This window comes from Apteryx mantelli, chromosome 3 (genome assembly GCF_036417845.1).
Source record: "Apteryx mantelli isolate bAptMan1 chromosome 3, bAptMan1.hap1, whole genome shotgun sequence".
Classification (NCBI taxonomy): Eukaryota; Metazoa; Chordata; class Aves; order Apterygiformes; family Apterygidae; genus Apteryx; species Apteryx mantelli.
In genome coordinates, this window is record NC_089980.1 from 39654287 (window position 1) to 39676635 (window position 22349).

The following is a 22349-nucleotide window of genomic DNA, read 5'->3' on the forward strand; positions in this document are numbered from 1 at the left end:
GGGATATCCTGGCCTCTACCCTTTCCCCACATAAATTGCTTGTTGCAGGAATCTGCTACTGCAGTTTGCTTCTGGCTCAGGTGAGCAACAAACTATTTCCAACACCTTCAGTAAAAGCAGGCAGCAAGGAGTGACTTGTGGTGCTGCAGGTGTGTCCGAGTCCCTGTGCATCCAGGGACTGCTGCTGGCATCATGCCACCTACCCTCTGCTCCTGCCCAGTTTGTGCCTGGGGACATATGCATGCTCTGCTCTACGCCGTCTGGTTTCTGAAACTGAGTGCAAGCTCTGACGGGATTTTATTTGGTGGCCTTCTGCCCTCTTTGCACTTTCTCGTTGTGGATCTGGGCAGGCCAGCAGTCATGAAACACATAAATAAGCAGGATGTGTTCCCCGCAGGAAAAGGCAGCGGGCCGGGGTGGAGAGGAGCCGGGCTGAGGGAGATGTGAAGCAGGAAGAAGGGCTGGTTCCCAGGCTTCTGGAAGCCTGACTGAGCGAGGCCACCCTGCCATCTGCCCAGCTTATGTATTGTGCTCCAAGCTGCTGCTGTATATGAGAGCCTTTGACAAGATTTCCAGCTGTGGAAGGATGAGTAAAGACTGTGGGAATAGGATATGAACCATGTGGTCTTGCCAACAGTAGAATGCTTGCTAAATTTCTCCTGGTTTTGGAACCTAAGAAAGTCCTTAGTTGGCTTCTGTGTAGGAGTTGGGTGTGTAGAGGAACAGTAACGGGCAGTTAATATTTAGAAGAACAGAGAAGCAACATTGCCCTCATTTGGGGAATGACAAGTTACATCCAGGGGGAGTTCCTAGCAGCAAGGTCAGCATTGTTTTTTTGGTTCATGTTTGTTTGGTGCAAGGTTTTCTTGTTTAATGACCGTTTGTATAACGCTGTATTGTGTAAATAAAGCTATGACCTTTACCTTCTGATAACAGTATAGGAGTGAGTTAATGTTAAATGAGAGAGGGCAGGGAGTGGGAATCTGCCAGGGTTAATGCCAAGTTTACATTCCTGCGAGGACAGCCATGTTCCGGTATACTCTGTAGAAACAGCGACAGCACTTCTTAACAGATAACAGCAGCAAAATGTTATAAAATGTATTTGTATTTGTTTCTGGATGGATGTCAGTGATTTTAGGTTGATTGATGTTTGTGCTTTTATAACAGGAAAAATGTGTGTTATCTTTCTGCATTTGATAAGAAGATTTTAACTGAGAGGAGCATATGCAAAATAAAAATCCACTAGAATTACAGCATATTTAATACTGAAATTTATTGAAATAAGACAATCCCTGTAGTTTTTCCTAAAATGCTGAGATGTAGCTTTGTTTCTACAGAAACATGCCCGCCAGTTCCAAACAAAGTCATGTTCTTCAAACAATTTTCTAAAAGAGGAAAAAGAATGCATTTTGTTTTGCATTGGTATGAAACTCTGGAAGTGCTTCCTAAGTGTAATTCTGCTGTGAACTGACAAAAGTTAGGACTGAATTTTGCTGTGCCCTTCTGTCATGTTTGTCTTCAAACAACAGAAAATATTTCTATAACCCAGTTGCAGTGGTGTTGACACTGTGTCGTGTTAAGGGTGAGGCTTTTCCCCTTCACTTGCTATTGAATGCATCTGCCAAAGTTTCACAGTAATACAGGAAAAGGCACAGTAGATGCAGTTCTACGGTGACAGGCGTTTCGCAAAGTTTTTGCCATGCTCTTGAGATGCAGCAGAGAAGCTGGAGAGTAGTGCAAAATGTTAGATCAAAACATGTCAGCAACTCTGTATTTAGTGTTTTTAAAATAGTGAGATTAAAAATACTAAGCAAACTTGTAAACAAAATTTGGATGCTATGCTGCTGAAGACATTTGGATACCACCTCTCCCATCTTTTGGTCAGAACCTGGCTACTTTTGGCTCCGGGTTTGCATTTATTTTCTTTTCTCCCCCTTTCCCCTCCCCTTTCTTCTTCCTTGTTATAAAAGACCTATCACTTAGTGCTCCAGCAAACATTTCTGCATGCAGATCCCTCCTGTGCTCATAGGCTGAGTTTGATTGCATGAGACTATTCATACGTGTTAAGTGTGCAGCATCCTACATGATGTGGCGCCCATGGCATGACTTTTCAAATCAAAAATCTGTTTATTTTGAAATAGAAAAGTATTATGTTTGAGAAAGAACAGTTATTAAAAACTGTAACAACTTTTTTTTTTTTACCATTGCAAAAGACTATGGAAAATGAGAATCTAAGCAATCTGAAAGCTAACATAACAGAGTTATCATTTAAACGTTTTAAAACTTTAAAAATGGAGCTGACAACTTTTACTCAAGTATAAGAAAAAAGATATAATATTGCTCAGGAGGAGAGGTTATCTAAAATGGCCTAATGAACTAAAACAGAGAAAGTAAGAAACCCAACATTTTGAGAGTGCCTCAAGATCTTTACTACTACCGGAATAAACAGTACAAGGATTACGTCAGAAAAACCTCAGGTAGACTAGATGCCGTCTAACCAGGGGAATCGAAAGTGGAACAAATTGGAGCAGGTGGCCATGACTATGCTGAAAACGAACTGAAAGGTGAGAGGTAACAAGGCCAGAACACTAAAGAATTAGTTGCCCTCTTATATTCAGGATTAATGCTCACCCTGTCCACCACTGCCAGCATTTCACAGAGCCCAAACAAGCAGCTGCCAAGAGCAGCAGGATTTGACAGAAATATGTTGTCTTTAGTGATAGAGAGAGACTCACCTGATGTCACAGTTTTATTTAAGACTTCGTACCCAACGCGCACTGGCTCGGTAGGGATTTTAGATTGCTCCCGCCAGGCAGTGTCTGAGAGCAGGAGCTTCCTGGCTGCGAGAAGAAGTGCTCATGGCCTGGATGGACCTGGTGCGCCCAGCCCCTGAACTGCAGGGCAGATTGTCCAGCTTAGGTGTCGCTCCCGCAGAAGAGGTGGGGACAAGTAGTGAAGGGTACTGAAAGCTGGGCACGCTCCTGCCGTGCACCCAGTCCCTTTGCCTTGTGAACGTACCTTGTCTCAGCGGCACTGAGCACCTTCTCAGCGCTGGCAAAATGTGCAGAGGAGGCAGAGAGGGAGCCGAGCTAAGCGTGAATGGCAGTGAGGCCAAGGCTAGCTTTTACCGAGATTCCCCAACCACTTGTGTCGTTTCTGCACTGCGATACACTCAGGGAAGGATTGCACTGGGGGAGCCACTCTGCCTCCCTCCCCTTTTTTTAGAAGCTTTGAGCTCATCCTTGTCATACTAAGTATAATGGTTAATGATGTATTTGAATAAAAGTATAATACAGTTAAATTTTCATGTGGATTTTACATTAAATTACTGAGGAGGTCTTTAAATGAGGGGGAAGATAAAGCAAAACTTAGCTAAACAAATGTAAAAATTAACAGTAGAGCTTGAAACCCCAGTAACTGAAAAATAAGTTGACTGCTTATGTTGGCGGTATGATGTTCTGGTTTCAAAGGAAATCACACAGTAATATTCAGCATATGAGGGGAGGCCTGAGCAGCACTTGATGCCACAGGGTACAGGTCAGACTCATGTTCACTCCTTGCCTACTGCTACGAGAATTTATTTCCAGTCTTGCGATAACAGCAGAGAGAAAAAAAAAGTGTTTGGAGGGAATGATACCAATATGTACATAGGTATACTTTTTCCTCCAGAATTTGATAGACACCTGCTAATATATGGAACTCTCAGAAAATACAGTTCTTGAAAGTATGTCAAATACAGTTAGTACTTATGTACATATACATAAATAAAGATTGTGTTAATTTATTTTGACAGTGGCAGCTCTAAAAATTTTGCTGGCCAAGTATTTCAATATTAGCACAGGACTGCGGTCCCCTCAGAGGGGAGGGAAAAGATGGAGTAGCTTTGACAGATAGATAGCTTATATAGTGGCTGGTACAGATGCACTGTATGAAACTGAGTATGAGTATGAAACTGAAAGAGCAATTCTGGAACATATCTAGAGCCTATGTAATACAGAAGTAATGTCCTAATAAAAACAAAGAAAACTAGGCCACTAATAACCTAAATTGAGAAACTTCACGTGTCCAAAGTGTGCAATATGAAGGATAAAATTAAGTAGAAACAAATAAACATTATAGCACTCAGCAGGTATTTACTTGATTTATTATACGGTTTCCAAGGGAGATCCTATGTCTATTAACACCCATTAAAAAAAAATGCCTAAATATATTCTAACAAACATAAATAATGAGTCAGATGGAATTGCTATGGTCAATTAAGTGGGTAATGGATATTTAAAAGGTTCCAAACATCAATAAATCTGAAACAGCTCTGAAGGAGTACTTGTAGAACAAAAATAATATGCACTTAAGAAACTGCCTGAGTACATATTTACCTAAGCTTAACCACCAGGAGGAGGACAGCAAGCATTTATGGTACTGTATGCTGAGGACATAAAAAGGTGTACCAAATGTGTGGAAGTTCATTAGCTGAAAATTTGTAATAACTCCAAAGGGGCCAATGCAGTTTATTATGCTACATAAATATTTTAAAGAGGCCCTGATTCTCATTTATACAAGTACCTTTAAGTACCTGATAGAATAAAAGGATCCTTAGACAGTAAACTGGGGAAGCAGACATTCGCTGTGCAATATACCCCTTGGTACAAGGGTGAAGGCAGTCCTTTGCAGCATGATGGAAGGTGCCTCTGTGAGCTGGTTTCCACAGATGACGAGGGAGAAATCCTGAGAGTCAAGATGAGAGAATCCCTTTCAGCAATGCTATTCTTTAGGCTGGTTCTAATTTCAACCTTTGAAACTTCACTAAGGAAAAATGAGGGGATCTTTCATCAGCCTCTACAAGATCATAGTGGTACACTTGCACACACAGCGGGAGAAACATTCTGGTTTTCTGTCGATGACCTGAGCGGAAGAAGATTTAGCTAAGAGGTCTGAAACATCTGCAGATTGGGTTGAAATTGTTCCATCCATGAGCAGAAGAGTCTGAAGAAGTTTGAAGTGGTGTCCTGGAAACTACATACAATTCTCTATGTAGTGATGATAATTACAACTAATTAACTGATATTAGTGAGGTAGATCTTAAAAAGGCACAGATATATCAGTGACAATTGTGGTACAAATCTTTGCCACTACAGCTTGCTTCCCTCTGGCTCAGCCACAGATCCTCACAGTTAGGCCAAGGTAATTGTCTAGATAAGCCCAATCTGAGAGAGATTTGGTCTAAAAAACCAAAATCCTGCCATGGAAAATGTGTTTTACTTTTTAAGACATCTTATTTCATAGAATCAGTTTAAAAAGCAGTCAAACACAGTTATGTTAGCCTAATTGCAGGGATGGTAGCATTGGGGTATGAAAAAAAGTGGAAGGAACGGTACCTGGGGCAAAGTGGGCAGGCTGAACTGGATCATTGCTAGTGGAGTACTTCAGGTAACCACACTCAAAGTCTCTGAATACGGGGCTGAGAATCATACTGTAGTCCGCCTTAATATTTCATTTATTATAGAGTCAGCTTTTAACAGAGTACTACAAATTCGCTTCAGAGACTGTAAACTAATATCTACATTTGTTTCAGGGCTGGGCAACGCTGAGTTTAATGTATCATATATGTGTCTTTGGGATATAGCGCAACTTCTGCAACTTCTCTCCCATTTTGTTTTTAATGTGTTTTAATTATTTTTCTCAGAGATTCATTTGTTTATGCATTTATATTTGAAGTGCAGGATGTGATAATACATAATAAAATTATATGATAAATGTGATTACAGATTAACATGGAGGTATAGAGGCTGCTGTCTGGGGTATAAGAGACTGTTTCTTTAAAAAACATGATTCTTATTTACAGTACAAACTTTCTGACATGAGCTGAGCAAAGCAGTTTTACGGTGGGATTAAATTGTACTCAGTGTACTCAGTTTAAGGCTGTCAGAAGAATGCAAAGAGACCTTATTGAACATTATAATTTAATGAAATTTTATGTAAAATAGTTCTTCTGTAAACTGTATAATTATGTTTCTTGCTAGTGTTGCCCACGTAACTATCTGGGAGTTTTATAGGATAATTTCTGATCTTGAGAGTGTAGAGTCTGGTTAGCAGGTCCCTGAAGTATTGTGCTACATGCTAGAAGTATTGAAAATAATTCTTCAGGCTCAAATTCATTTTTTTTTAATGTTGAGGAAATTGTTCAGGAACAGCTCATTTTGTTTACACTGTGATCTTGCTGAGGTCAGCATTTACAACCAATGGCTACCCAGTAAGTAGCAAATGTTACAAGTTAAGATCGTCCTTTAGCCTCCCAAGATTTATACTCAGAATTACCGCTCTTTTTTCATTTGGTCTGGGTTATTAGACACTTTGTAGCCTCTCTGTCTTTCCAAGGGAAGGTAAATTGGTATAGCGCTCTTGCTAACCTTGATGTTGGTGAAAGTGAATGACCTGTAAATCTCCTAAGTCTTGACATGTTATTTTTCATGTGAGTAACACACATGAGCCATCTTTCCATTGCATTCATATTAATTAAAAATAGTGGGGCATTTGTATGAGTATATTTGAAATGATGGTATTATACTGTTGGTACTACAGCCAAGGCAGGGTCCCATAATGCTTGTTATCTGGAGGAGCTGGGGGGGCTGCAGGGGCTACATCCAAAACAACACTGGAACTGAAGCTTGCTGCACAATAAGATAATGTTTAAAATGTTTCTAAAACAGTCTTTCAGAGGCTGGGGGAAAACGTAATTTGATTTCTCTACACAACTGTAGTTTTAGAAGTCTATCTGGTAAATTATAGCTGTTTCGTAGTAACGTATGTAACCCTTTTTAATTACAGATGGAAGCGGGGTTGGAGTTGGAACTGTCAGTGCTAAGCACAGGCTCTGTGATCTCTGTCTGGAAGCAGCATTAGAGTTTTATTTTCTATATAGTTCAACGTGAAAGGGAGAGGCAACTCATATTCTTTCAGGCATCTTCTTCTTACATTACAGATAGATAATAAAGATTCTTCTTAATTTTGCCAGAAGCCCTCCACTGTAGTAATCTTCTGTCAAACAGAAAATTGTTAACTATACAGAAGTTTGAAACAGATATATATATCTGTGTAACAGAATTCCTTTAGAGATTAAAAAACAGAAAGGATTTAACTCACTGTTTTTACAAGAATTTCTGCAGAAAACCGTTAAACTTCTGTTGAATGCTGATGTTTTGATTCTTCTTAAATTCAGCAGGGTTAGAAAATTTTTTAAATTAAGAGCCTTGAATACCCTTCCCAAGTTCAGATCACATGATTGTGTAAAAAAACATTAGGCATGTGAATTATGCTACTGAAATCAGAATAGAAGCAGAAATTGTTAAAATCTTTCCTCTAGTGATTCCATATAAGTAAACATTTTGTTGGGAGCAGCATTGTTGCTGAGTTACATCATTTTATTTATGCTACATAAATTATTTAATCCATTCTGCATAATATTACATGCACTGTTCTGTGGAAAGGCTCTCCATAAAAATACCCAAGAGGTTGAACTGAGACCAAAGTGAGGTTGGAAAAATCAGTATCTGTACAAAAGTTCACTGCAGTCTTTTTTCTTTTTTTTTTTTTTTTTGACTTAGAAAGCATTCTTCTCCATGGAAACATGATATGGAACTTTAACAGGAGTTTGCTTACTGCTAGGAGCTGTATTTGTTCCTTGCTAAGGACACCCTTGGGAGCACAGGGAAGAGAATTCTGATAGACTTGTTTCTTTTTATAAAAGGAAACATTGTACGCAAAAACCTTCAGCAACCCTTTTCCTTTACACTGTCTGTGCATTATGAAGTTGCGAAGGGCCTTGGCTATTATAAAAAAGGCACTGAATGCCAATTCGTGCTGGCATATTAATGGCTTGCTCAGGACATGCTTCTGATTACCTGTGTTTGGCCATTTTATTCTATGCTGTGTGTTGTGGTTGCCAAACTAGGATCATTTTCTTGGAAACATCTTCTTTAAACGTCTATAGAGAGTTTTGAAATTACTCAAAAATTTTGAAAGAAAATGAAGATCAATTCAAGTTATAACTCAGCTCCCAGCATCGCTGGATTTTCACTTTTTCTCTGAATCTGATGGTAGTTCTGTCTGTTCTTGGTGGAAACACAAAATAAGCATTATTAAGGAAGCAAAAGATTTGTGTTACCATTTATGAGCAGAATATAATATTCTAGGAGTTCTTTGTCTTCACTGTGTGTTCTCTTCTTTGAGTATATTGAAGGTCTGGTCCTGTGAGCTGCACAAAAGGTTTTTTAATTGGAAAATGAGGATTTATGTAAGTCTCATTAGGATTTTTTTGATAGACAACCTCATCTGAATTAAAAAAAGAAACATTTCTAAATTTTTGAAGCTTTTAAAAAAAGAGGGGGGCAGGACAGGGCTTAAGGCAAGCTTTGGATATCAGCTGCTAGCACTGAGTAGCCTCTGCCATGTGCATCTATATTCAGTAGGTAGATAATGCGATGGTTGCATGATGAGTTGGCTTTCAGTCTTATCACTACAGTGAGGCAGGCTGACATTCTCTAGTCCGTAGCAGAATTTGACCAAAGCACAGGGGTTTCCAAGTACCTGCTGGGAAAACCAAGTGGCATGTTTTTCCCTTCTTTACTGAGTCAGCAATATGTTTGGAACTGGTCACTGGCTAGGAAGGAGTCAAAATTTGTGTTACATTAGCAAGAAAAAGAATGTCCATTGGAACTTGTGGAAGAAAGGTGGGGGTTTACTCTAGAATAAAATACTGTTGGAGCATAGCACAGGGATGCTATATAGCTGCTGTATACTATGTGTCTGTACTTAGGGTGACAGCAGGAGGACATTTGGATTAAATCAACTTATGATGTTGCAGCTTTGACTTTTTTTTAACAGTCATTTCAAAACTTTCAGTCTTAATAGGCAGCATTATGGAAGCAATAGGCTTGCAATTGAGGGAAGTCTTTGGCCCAGTATCATGACTGTGAGTAAAAACCTGTCTACACTGATGTGCTTATATCATACTAAAATAATAGTGGTATTGTTATGCAGCATGAGGTTAATTGACCTTTAGGCTAGGGTAATTTTAAGCCTAAAAAGCTAAGTGCTATTGAAGAAAACCATCTAAATCACAAATTCAGAAGGACCTATTTTATACCTCTGTGATTTAAGGAAGAAAATTGGAGATCTGGGATGAGATCCAGAACTAAACCTCTCAAAGAAAGAGACTGAAGTAGTCAACTTCAGTTGATTAAGGATATTCTGATCCTGTTTTTCTCTGGTGTCTTGACCTTACTAAAGTTCACATAGTATGTAATGGAAAAAACAACAGGTTTGATAGCAAAATGCAGGAAATGCCTTCAATCATGGCTGATTACAGTAGCAGCTTTTCTTCTGTTGTTTTCATTTTTTAGAATGCTCTTTCTATGTGCCTGAAACAATGTAGAATAATAGTGCTTTGGAGCCCTTTATTTGGTATTTCCAAGTAGGGCAATTAAATGTCTGGCTTTTCAATGGATATGCATACTCTTCTGGATGCTGGGAGATTTTGCAGTCAGGAGAGTGCAATATGAGAAATGTGAGAAAAAATAAGAATTATTACAGGGCATAACTTTAAAACCTAGCAAATTTTGTGCATGTATGGCAATTCCATTGTATATAACATGCCAAATAAATGTAGAACCTTTTTTAAAATCTGCCTTTGTTTGGCTACATCCTACAAAAATGGAAGTTACACCACTAATCTGAATGAGAACAGCATAAATCTCTAGTAAGACACAGGAAGCAGGGAAGCAGCTATACTGAAAATATGCAACAGCTCAAATTCATCTCGCCTAAATTTAGAATGTAACTAAAGCTCCTAAGTCAGGAGCCTGCTTGTCCTAGACTGCATTTGCAATTGGTGGAGAAAGGTGGGCATCTCTAGGGAGCCATTGCAGCACACACGTTCTGTGCGTCATCCACTCGGAGATACCTGTGTCTCCTACATGGCCATGGAGGGAGCCTGGGGCAAGCTGTGGTACCCCAGTCAAAAGCCTAATGCTTAGTGGGATGAATCTGGGCCAGAATCCTGAAAAATGCATAAAAGAAAATTACCATCAGAACAGAGCAAAATGTTTCAGAATTCTAGTTACTTTCATGTCAAAGGTAAATTTAAAAACAGGATGGAATCATGATTGATTACATGGCATCCTTTTATTCTGTCTTTCCTGTTATCTGTGTGGGGCTGTAATATGTACTTGTGGGTTATTATGAGTTATAAGGTTTCATTGCTGAGATACTCAAATGAGGGGAACTATTTAAGATGCCATGTGGATAGACATGCATTTCTTGGCTGTATGTTCTTCTATTATGTTTAAAAAAACTTTCCATGAAGGAAGCAGGGAATAGAAAAAGGAAAGAATGTCAGTATTTTCAGTTATCCACAGAACCTGTATGCATGAAACCCAAGTATTGTTTTATTTTCTGCATGTTTGCATAATTTGTATTGCATTGGTGTTGAAATGATGGTGACTTTGGCATCTTACCTACTAAGAGCACCCAAAAAAAACCATTGCTCTTGTTTTCAAAAGGCAAACTTTTGAACTGATCTGAATGTAAAAAGTTCATTAGTATGCCTGTTGATAAAGTTGCTTTCTGAGGCTCTGTTAACATTTTTCAGAATTCCATTTTCTAAACTTGATCTGACAAGCTTTTCTAGCTTCACGCCATCCTTTCACTATCTTTCATCAAGTGGCTTTATCAAATAATGATTTAGAATTGTTTTGCTTAAAAGGATTATAAATGTACATAGTAGGCACTTTCAGTTTGCACTCCACCTAACCTATTGTTATAATATACAATCTTGTTCTTACGTTATTTGAGATATAAAAAAATAAGAACACAAAGCACTGAACCTCACAGAGTAAAGTACCTCAGCTTGAGCCTGTCCTTAGCTAAACCCAGGGAACTCTATTGTCTTCAGCGGGATCACTGAGGAGTCAGTGAGGACAGGTTTGACTGCATTACGTATTTAGCAATGGCTTAACACATGGGCTTTGTAGCAGAGGTTGAAACAGTAATATGGTCAGTAATGGTACAGATTTCATCCTGTCATTCACAGCCGATTATCTAGAAGCAGTTAGGAATTTTTCAACTGAAATCTTAAAAAAATTAGAAAAAGCTGAGTTTGACGAAACTGGAGATGAAGAGAAAAAAGAAAAAAGACAGAACCATTAGTAGCCTTAATATCAGGCATTCCCATGTGAGGTAGGAGACCCAAAAGACCAGGGATCTCAGCCTCAGCTAAGAGCAAGTCTCCAAGATTAGGACACTGCTCTGAGCAACAGGCTATCTGCTATTTGCATGCTACTTTTGCAAAAACCTTTGCCTTTGCTTGGCAAAGTCTTTGAAAAGTCTGGGTTTTGACCCAGCATGGAACAAATGATTTTTAAAATCTCAAGAAGCTTTACAAAATGACAAATTCATTTACTAGCTAGTTTAGCTTTAAGTTTATGAGGCAGATCGTCATATACAAAAGGCCTAATATGAAGCCAGCTCCATTTGGGATAGTTCTGTACTTGGTATAAAAATGCCAGGCTTGCAGGCCGTGTGAAGACAGAATTGCCACTAGAATTCAACACAAAACTTGTCTAAATCAGGGCTTCAGAAATAGTTTAAGAAATAGGCACTGTTGTAACTCTACATCACATTCTTGCCTTTGGCTCATTGAAAAATTACTTCTTTCCCAGGTAGGGGTCATGGAAGAACTGGGTTTAAAAAGCAGTGTGATGCGAATATAAAAGGCAACTCTCTCTTGAAAAGGAGACGGAGACCACTCCGCTGGTGCTTAGTCAGTTTTTGAGAATGTTTTATGTAATGCATATTTAAACTTCCAGAAAGTTCACTTATGTTCACAAGTAAAAATGTGGAAATAATAAGAAAGGAAAAGCAACACAAAGGAAAGCTGTTAAGTACTATATATTTATTTGTCTGCACATTATTTTAAGGAAACTCAGCATAATAAGATAAGCAAATCATGCACTTGTAATGTCCTAAGCTGCTACCGACAATTGTAATAAAGTTATGATCAAAGCCATTAAAAAGCCATATATGGAAATTGTTATATATAAAAAGGTTTTATGCTACCAGAAAAGTCACTAGTTTCCTTAAGCTACCTTGCCTCTTAATGACTAGGGTTTACAGAGCCACCGATGGCATTTATGTGTCTGTCTCCCTCTGATTTTCTTGGCAGGTAGGCAGCAAACTTCCACACGCTGCCTCCCTCCTCCTGTCTCTGCCACCCTCACAGTCCATAAAGTATTTATGCAGATGACATGGGGATGAACATTACACTAGATAGGGAAAGTAAATGCATGTGCTTTAAAAAGTAAACATGCACTGACAGAAAGTGTAACAATAATCACATTAAAAGTCAGCATTTCCTTTTAATGTTTACCCTCATATCCAAATTCACGCAGTGTTCTCCCATGAAAAAGTAGCTATGGTATCTTTGACTTTGTGGGAAACCAAGTCTATGCTCTTAATCCATCTGCCATACTGATGCATATCAAAATAAGGTAGATTCACTTTATTTTACATTTGACACTGCTGAAAAATAACACTGTATTCAAATCTGCCCAGCAGATTTTGCTGTAGGTTGCTGGGTACAGTTCTGCTACAGCTTTTTTTGTGATAGATAATGTCCTTATTCTTTATTAAAGTCAAGTAATGTAACAGTGACAAAGAAAATGCTTATTATACATTCCTTAAAGGATCAACATAAAAGCAAAACAGAGAAATTTGAAGACGTTCAGGTCAATATAGGCAAAAATCCCTGAGATCTTTTACAGCAATAAGAGCAGCAGAACCATCTGGTTCTAAGATAAGAAAGGAACATCTTTTTCTCTTAGTCCCACCCAGGTTTCTCCTTACTGCTAACAAAAACTACCCTGCTATCTTAGATTCAGGTTCCTGGGGCTTCTTTCCTAAATAATTTCTAGGACGGAAAAAAAATTATTATTTTGTGTTTTCTTAGAAGTTACACTTTGGATTTTCTCATTTATCTCTAATCTGTACTGGGAAAAAAAGCCTTGCTGGTGTGTTTTGACTAAAATATTTAAAGCAACAAAAGAATCCACTAATGAAGAACATTCCTGATATATCTAGCCCATCATTTATGTATGGAAGTTGAGATTAAGCTGTTGAGAGTTAATCACAAAAGAAGCTAATATCAGAACATAAACATTATTTTTTTGTTTGTTTGTTTTCTGAGCAGCTTCATATATAACTCCATCTTGCTGAGATACGAACGTAGTACATGAGTTATCTGGATATTCTGGGGACACCAGTGTGTTTGAAGAATTAAGACAAACATTTTGGTGAATTCATCAGTCTTCTGGAAGATAGTGTTTCAGACAGTACAGTACAAGTGATCCAAATTCTATGATATTTACTGCTTATGATTGAGGCTTATGTTGAAAATGCAATGTTATAGCAAAGAGTAAGTTCATACTGGGCACAGGAGAGACCTGTCGGGGCATGAGGGTGTCTTTGTCCCAAAAGCAATTTGGATACCATTGAGTAAGTTAAAAAGTAGTTCTAGGAATGTAGAAGTCTTACCTTAATTAAAATAGAAAAATAATTTCAGCTTACTAATTGAAATTGTTAATTGATATAATGAGGATATTGCCTTCAGTTATGAATTTCAATAACAGTAGTAACTGGAGAGTGGTTCTGTTGGGTTCTCCATGTCTTGTTATGGGGAAGTTTCCCTCTTACCTTCTGCAGTTTCTTCTGTGAAAAGCCCATTTAAGACGTGCAGAGGAGATGGGATTTTCCCATGCAGGAGAACAAAGGCAACAGCACAATGATCTCAAATGCACTATTGAAAGGATTTAATGCAGCTGAAAGTCATAAAAAAGAAGAAAAAAAATATGAAGAAACTGTTCTTTGATGGTTCTCCAGTAACTATGTACTTCTAACTTGTGTGGCTTCCAGATCTTTCCTCTTAGATGTCCTATACATGTTCAGCAAGGTACAGTCCTTTACTGAACTCTCATCCTATAAAGAAATATCCGTGCTTCCAATACAGTTGTGTGTAGACAATAATTATTATCCTTCATAGCTGACCTCCGAAATGTATATGCTTTCTAGTTTTGTTGCTCATTCAGCAATTAGAGTAGAAACAGATGCTGTGGAGATATTTCGTTGTCAAGTGATTGCTTAAACCAATGTGTGATTGTGTTTCTTAGCTACTTGATCTTGTTGTTCAAATTTGGATCTATTTAGTCACTAATATTTACCTGATTCAAAGGCTACCATTAATAATGTTTGGCAGACTTTCTGATTTTACTGGTTAAAACCCATCTTGACTATTTAATTGCCTTACTTCAACAAGAAAATTATCTGTGTTATTTAAACGACACGTGACACACATGGCCACACACACAAGGCAGTTATCTTACTGGCTACTGTTTAAAATCAGACTTTGGGAATCCGATCCTGTGCAGTCCTAAGCAATTCAGCATTTATGGGAACCGAGGGCCATCAGCATCTCATGGAGCTGGCATGTGGAGGAATGAATGAGCATTGTGGAAGTTTTCTTGCAGGTTACTTGCAGCCAGCCTGCTCTTCTGTTCTGACTTGCACCAACCTTACTATTATAATCCTGATTCTTTCTTGAGATCCTGCCAGTCATTCCAGCTTCTGAGGTGCTTGTGATGCTGGCAAGTATCCAGAAATAGATACCATGGATTAAATTTCTGTTTAACACTTTCTGAAAGAAAGAAATGTTAAAAAACATATTTTATGTAATTGACTGCTCGAGTCAACTGAACTGACTGTGCAGATTATCTTGGCAAACAAACCAAGGAGAGAAATAGCTTAATATATCATTATTGCATTCAAGCAATCTGTGCGTTTTCCTAGCTTGACTGGTTAGGCAGTTTGCAGTTGCATGTAATTACTCAGGCTGTAGGAACTCACTTTGTCAGACACAGATAACTTTTCTTAGTTCCTACAAAGAGAATGCAAAATGAGAAAAAGAAGAATTTAATAGACCTTTGTCATTGAGCTATCTGACACTGTATCATTTGGTAAGCTCTGATTTAGAGGCAGACAGCTGGCGCTAATACCAGGAACCAACTGAAAGACAGAATGAATCATTCTGTACAGACAATTAATTTACATTCCAGAGACTGATAGCTATTTACTTTACTTTCTGACACGATAGGAGAGTTGGCTGTTTCTTAGAACAGTTCTGGGGAGATATAGGTCTTAAACTAAAACTTAAAGTTTTTTCAGTAACACTGCTGCACTGGAAAGACATGATTCCTTGACAACTCTTTTCTGTTACTTTTTCATTTGTTTCCTCATCTGTATCCAAATGTTTTGTTTGGTTGGGTCTTTTTTCTATGAGAGGTTAAATGACACATGCTACCCATTTTCTCACATTTATTTAGTCACTGAACTTTCTTTTTCCAAAGTTGCATAAATACTTTTTTTTTTTAATCTGGGAACTGTAAATTAACAGAATAGTTTTTGAATTGTTTTCAGTGTGCGCAGTTTTATGGACTATGATAATCTTGTGGGCTAGCTATGAATTTGGCACTTCAGCAGACTCTCAGCTTACTTTTTCACCTCCCATCTGTTCTTCGATGGGAGTCATGCTGCTATTGCTTTAGTCTCTTCCAAATTTCTTCTGACTTCATTCAACTCTGGTGCACTTTGTATTTGTGCCAGTAAGAATCTACTGGTATTAAATTCCATTAATGCATGAGTAATTAAGATGATGTCCTCAGTGCCTGGAATAGCATTTTGAAGAGGCTTATAGACTTCACTGCTTTGTTTTGGCTTGATGACAAGGTGCCAGATGTTTTTGTTCTGTCAAATAGGCTTATAATTTGGTAAATGGTAAGAACCTTAAAATTGACTTGTCCTTTTACAGGTAGGCTTGAAATTTCCCTGTTGGTCTTTTCAGGTAGTCAGAATTTAATATTTAGAATCTTCCTGGTTTGGTTTTTTTTTTTAATTTGCTCATTTTTTAATTTGCTCTTTTCCCCTGTCAGGTTAATTTTTTATTCAGATTTTCTGTTAGTTATACAAATCTTTGAGCCAATAAAGACAATGGTGAATATTCTGTCCTTCTCCACTATGTGGTGGCTCAATGTTAGAGCTTTATTACAATCCAGATTTCCCTTAGCTTAAGAGATTCTGGGGTTACCACCTATATCTACTTTCAATTCCATGTCAAGCACGTGGTGGCATTAAACAAAACTTAAACAATTATAGGTCCTAACAGCTCCAGTGTGTCATCTGTCACTGGAAAGTCCTGCTTCCGGGATGACAGAGTTAATATGACATGAGATCAGCCTCTACATTCAAGTGGATCCAGTTTTCTGAGCAACTTTTTGAATTTCATCAGTTCCTGTCACAATTATTCACTTTATGACCTTCTTTCTAATACTCTGCAATGCTGGCTGGAAGTGGTTCCCAGATTACATCAAATGTAATTATGCTATGATTGCTTTATCTGAACATCTTAACTTTTTGAAATTCAGCTTGTATTCTTCCGCTTAGGAACATATAATGCTGGATTTAGAAGGTTAAAAGATAAGGCTACAAATACAAATTTATTTCCTTTCCCTATCTACAAGTGCCCAATCTTCTTATTGTAAGATCTACTTGATGATGTCATAGTCTTGTCTTAAAACATGTCTTTTGATTGTAACAATTATGATTCACTGGAAGAGAAATTTGGAGAAGACACATGATTTTTGGAGCTGGGAGTTTTAATTTGTTTATTTGACTTCTTTGGGATGGACAGAGCTGTTGATATCTGTCTGTCCAGATAATTCCTGCAAATGCGTTTCCTGACATATGCAGAAGTGATTCTTTGACTGGTCAAATGGTTGGATGTAGGGTGTTATGTTGTGCCCAGTCAGATACTGGGTTGTGTGTAGGGACTGGTAAAAAGGATGACTTTAAAGAATGGTAAAATATATAGTCTGCCCCAAGGGACCTTAATGTGCGTAATCAACTGAGGACCTACAAGAGCAGTGTAACTGATCTGGAGATGGGAAAGTCTGGTGTAGGGCATATTGGTTGCAAGGAACATTTCTACAGTTCATATGTATTTCAACCACATAACCCATATCTGATAAGACTAGTATATGTTGGAGACAGTAGATTTACTGTAAGTCAGGTAAATCTGACTGTGTTGGGCTATGTCAGGCTTCTTGCACATGCACAACCCCCTTTGTAACATGTACACTGCACAATTGATTTCTGCATGCACAGTAAGTCATCCAGTGCTTCCCAGAAATGTCTGATTTGCTGCACAGATGTGCGGTGATTATGCAGCATTTGAGTAGTAAGTCCAGTGCATCCCAGAAATATCTGATTTTTATGCTCGAGAAATACATGTTAGATTCAGGTCAGCCAGCATGTCCAAAAGTCTTCAACATAGGTCAAAAAAAGAAAAAAAAAAAAGAAAAAAATAATGCACCTAGGTAAAATTGGGGTGATAGGAAGAAAATGAACACATCCATGGAAATCCAAACATATTGTAGCCCTGGACATGTCCAGGGAAACTCCAACATAATGCAACCTTTGAAGGGCTGTTTGATCATTTAATGTGTCTGAATGCTTCCACTGTGCTATGCTGACTTTGGTTCTGAAGACCGGGAGGCACTTCTGCAAAACAAATGCTCAGAGTAAGATGAAGTCTTCTCACTCCTCACTCAGATGGAATTTGCTGGCAGTAAGGGCTTTTGCAACAAAACCTGTATCTTTCTTTAGGCTTTTGGGGTGAGATTTGTTCACAGAGGCTGGCATGGGATTTTATTACTCAGTCTGATTGAGAACTTGCCTGCGCAGTTATTTCTGATCAATTCCATTTATGGAAACTTCTCTAATAGTGCTAGGAACAAAGTTCTGATAAGCAAGTATCCACACGTGGAGTCACCAAAGGACCTGTGTTGTGCTTTTGATTCTTACTCCCATAGGTATTCATACATATGATGTATTCATTTACACATTACTATGTATTTTTAATACACTACAGAGGCACTTAGAGCCTAGACAGAAGTATAAAAATAAAATAAGCCATGCAATATAAGTGCTGTTCATTGTCTTTGATTTTTTATTTTATTTTTTATATTTGATAAAATATTTTTACTTGTTTTTTTCATGCAACTGTGGGGGTTTTTTTATGCACTGACTTTCCAGATCCTTTCTTAGCTTAGTCTAAGGCAAGTGGCAGGTAAATTAAATGGTACCTAGCATCCATTGTTTTGGGTCATGAGATAACCATCAATGGTATATTTAGAAAATGTGCAGAGGGCAAGACAGGATAGGTGGATATCCCTTTCTCAACCTGTTTTTGACCTCACCCAATTTAATAACTGAAGAATTGTGTATTTTTGACACAAATGCATTTGTACAGAGGGTGATCAGAGACAGCTGCTAAGATGTGTTGTTTAACAATGAATGCAAAATATTCCTGTGAGAGTATTTCTCAGCAGCTTTTAAACTGCGGAAAATAATTATACTTTGCAGAGATGGGAGTATTGTCTTTCAGCCCTCTCACTGGAATCAGAATTTTGAATTATAAGTATACTTTAAGAATCCAATCCAAAATAATCCAAGTTTAAAAGTAACTATTAATTCAAATCCTGTATTAGAATATCAATAAATTGGTGCTATGTACTGATGCAGAAATGGAGCGTGGCTTCATTACTGGACATGTTTTATACTTTACATAGAATCTGAGATATGCAGCAAGCTAAAGAGACTGAACCTTTTCCATACATTTCTGATGCTGTGTTGAATGCAACTGTGCTATCATGTCGCTAAGGAAAGGATAAAGGCCTGGTCTTGCAAAGTGCTTGTCATTATCTGCTTCCTTATTGGCTTTAACCAGGCCTGCTTAGTGAATACTACCAGCTTTTCAAGCACACGTGGAAAGGATGACTACACAAATGGTGTTTGTGAAACCACCTATTTGTCATTTTCTGTATAGTTTGTGATTACATTTAGGAGCACACATTCAAAACTTGAAAATTGATTTAATTTGGGGCCTTTTTATTACAGGGACCTGAAACTGGACAATATTCTCCTGGATGCTGAAGGCCACTGTAAGTTGGCTGACTTTGGAATGTGCAAAGAAGGGATTCTGAACGGAGTGACAACCACGACCTTTTGTGGCACACCTGACTATATAGCTCCAGAGGTATTTTTTGTGCTGCACTAAGAATACAGATAATATCGTTTGTTAGATGGACTATGTTACATGTGTTGTTTTAGACCTTTTTTACATGTAAATGAAATTAGTAGAAGATACAGACTAGTCTTCTTCCTGGGTAATCTTGCAGAAATCTGTTGCTCTGGGTGGTGCAAGCAGTGTTCTGTGTTGGTCGGAGTGGCAAAGTATGGCTTTTCAGTTATTTTGTCCCTGAGCTTAACGATATTCTTCTGCATATTCTCATTTCTGACACAGCATCACTCTGAAAGCACTTAATAGTCTTTAAGGTGCTAGATGCAACTGAGTACTACCAACACTGATCTTTAATAGATATGAAAATATTTTTAATTTTTAGTGAGACTTATAAGGTGATATTCTGATGCTAGGGAGAATAGTTTGGTATCATTTTGCATTAGATCCTTGTGGGAATATCATTGTTTCCTTTCTTTAAAGTACTTGTGAGTAAAAGATACTATATTTGTGGTATTTCCATTCATATGGATGAATAGAAAATACAGACTCTTACACAGAAAAATAGGAGCTTTTCATATGGATGTTGCATCTTGGTTGGCAACACCCAAATTCATTTGAAGGAGTTTATTGGATGGATAAAAGAAATGGCACATATTTGTGCTGGTTTTACATATCCTAAATTTTAATATTATGCGATGCACTTTCCAAGTGCCTAAAATGAGTCAGTATCATATGGTTAGACTGTCTCCTAGACAGACTTTACTGTTCAGTTTTTTTATTAATCATTTTGCCAAAGATTCAGTGTGCCAGTTTAGTGCAAAGTTTCGTTGGTTTGTCTTTCATCAACCATAAATTTGCAGTGGGCAAAAAATGTTAGTTTGTTATTTGCTAGAGATGGTAAGTCTGTGGCTGTCAAGCTTGGGTAGCACAAGTGGCAAGATTTGCTAGAGATTGTAAATTTGAAATTCATATTGTTAGCATTGATGGCTGTCAAGCTCGGTAGTACAAGGGCTAAGGTGTGAATCATCTTGAAACTATCATAATATCAATGAATGAATGTTTTATGGAGTTTGGGAAGTACTCTGGCAATAAAAAAAAAAAGCAAATGTGATGGTTTTGATTTTGTAGGACTTTTTTTCTGATTCTGTTTACAAGTTGAGTCCTTTGATGAATCCTTTAAAAATTATTACTAAAAATCAAGCAATAATAAGATTCCAGGAACTTTTACATGGAGTCAGTAACTTAAGCTTCCATTTTGTTATCTTATTTGCAGCAACCTTATCTCCTGCTTCTATTTGCATCATGCTGGTATCTTTCAATTTTCTTTTCTTTAGTAAAATCTGAGTTCCAAAGAGTGCCCAGAACAGTGGAAAAGTCCAGTTTTTAAGAGTATTATTTTCTGTAATTAATCTCTGTAAAGTTTAATATCCAGTCACCTAAGAATCTAGTTGGGATCCAAACATCTGGATTCAAATGTTAAACTCATTTCTGTTTTTATGTTAAGACTGTATTTGGTTTTATATATACAGTACAATCATGATTCCCCAAAATAGTACTGAAGAAATGCAGTTCACCACGAGGAGTCTGTCAGTAATACTAATATTGCGCAAGGAGTCCGTGCGGTTGTTGCCATTCCAACTCACTTTAAGCCATTCAGCTTCACCTTAAGCAGTCGCCTACTCTTCTTTCACCAGTCCCCTGTCATGCTGAAGCATTGCAGCCAAACTACAAGCTGCTTTTCAGCGGAGAGGAGCCAAGAATTAACCTTGTTCCTTGTACAGCGATAGTTGTGTAACATGAAGTAATACAATAATAATCCATCATACTAAGCTCTACTCCCCGCTAAAGGTGTTTGCTACAAGGTTGAACTCGTGCCACACAAAAAGTTGTAGCCAGTTTTTTTCTGAAAACAAAGGCAGTTAAAGCAAATTCTACAGCCATGTATTGTGCAGTGTTTTAATGCTGTAAAAGGAACTTCAGCAAAAGCGCTTTTGGCTTCCTTCAGTCCTACCTAAAGGACTAGTATAAATCTCTCAGATGATCTCTGTGCAGCAGTACAAACTGATTCGGTTTGTTTTGTTCAAGATAGAGACAAGGAAGTATTTCACATTTTCCACCAATCTGTTTTGTATATGTGATTTTTTTTCCCCTATAGCATGGCATGTTATAAACAGTTGGGAAGGATATACAACTCTTTTGCTCATGAATATACTCTTTTACTCAAGCAGCCGATAAACTCAGTTAGTATTTCTGAGAACTACACATGGGTACTTAGCTCTGTTAGTGTAAACTGCATGGGTAAGAAACCATGCCTGCTGTTACTGAAATCAGTGTGGGACTGAGTCCTGTTTACGCATTCAGAGGAGAGGGGGTGTATTCACGTTAAAGCAGTAAATGTGCAGCTGAGAGTGTTATCTAACTTGCCTGATCTCTCTTTCTGTACTAGATCCTCCAGGAGTTAGAATATGGCCCGTCAGTGGACTGGTGGGCTCTGGGGGTTCTCATGTACGAAATGATGGCTGGGCAACCCCCCTTTGAAGCTGACAATGAAGACGATCTCTTTGAATCCATCCTGCATGATGATGTCTTATATCCAGTCTGGCTCAGTAAAGAAGCCGTCAGCATTTTAAAAGCAGTGAGTCTTCAGTTACTTGTTTTCCTCCTCCTTGCTTTTTTGTTTTTTGATTAAAATTGAATTTGCCTGAAGTGGTTGAGAACAGTCCCCACTGGGAGTTCAGCCTCAGTTCAGAGTGCCACTGTTCGGATAATGGGGCCTGGGATAAATTGCTCTGCTTGTGGGAAAGGAACACAATGTTTGTATTCCAGGCAGTTGTACGCTGTGTAAATCCGTGTACTGCAGATTCATGTTTCAGGGAAAACCCAACCAGCTAGAACTGCGTTATCACTTTGACACTCTATATGCTGCATGTTCACCAGGAGTGGGGGAAAGCAGTGTGTAATTAAAGAAACAGTGTCAGTGTTTTTGTCTAATCCAGTTACGGAAAGTGCCATCCTGCTACCTTGCTTCCCCTATTATCAAGCTAGGTTGAAAGCCATCTATTTAGAGCTGCATGCTATACTTCTTGCTTCACGTAACGATTTCCTAAGCAGTCTTACTCCAGTGTAGCTGTTTCTGCCCTGGTTGGTGTTTTTAAATACAACGAATGGT

At 38.1% G+C, this 22349-nt stretch overlaps 1 protein-coding gene across 1 annotated transcript in view; it reads left to right on the top strand.

Annotated features, from left to right (window-relative positions):
• PRKCE (protein kinase C epsilon) overlaps positions 1-22349 on the top strand; it is a 301961-nt gene that overhangs the window by 249881 nt on the left and 29731 nt on the right. The window contains exons 12-13 of the mRNA XM_013943872.2: positions 19057-19195; positions 21627-21815. Coding sequence (XP_013799326.1) covers positions 19057-19195; positions 21627-21815 — 328 coding nt within the window. The remainder of the gene's footprint in view (positions 1-19056; positions 19196-21626; positions 21816-22349) is intronic.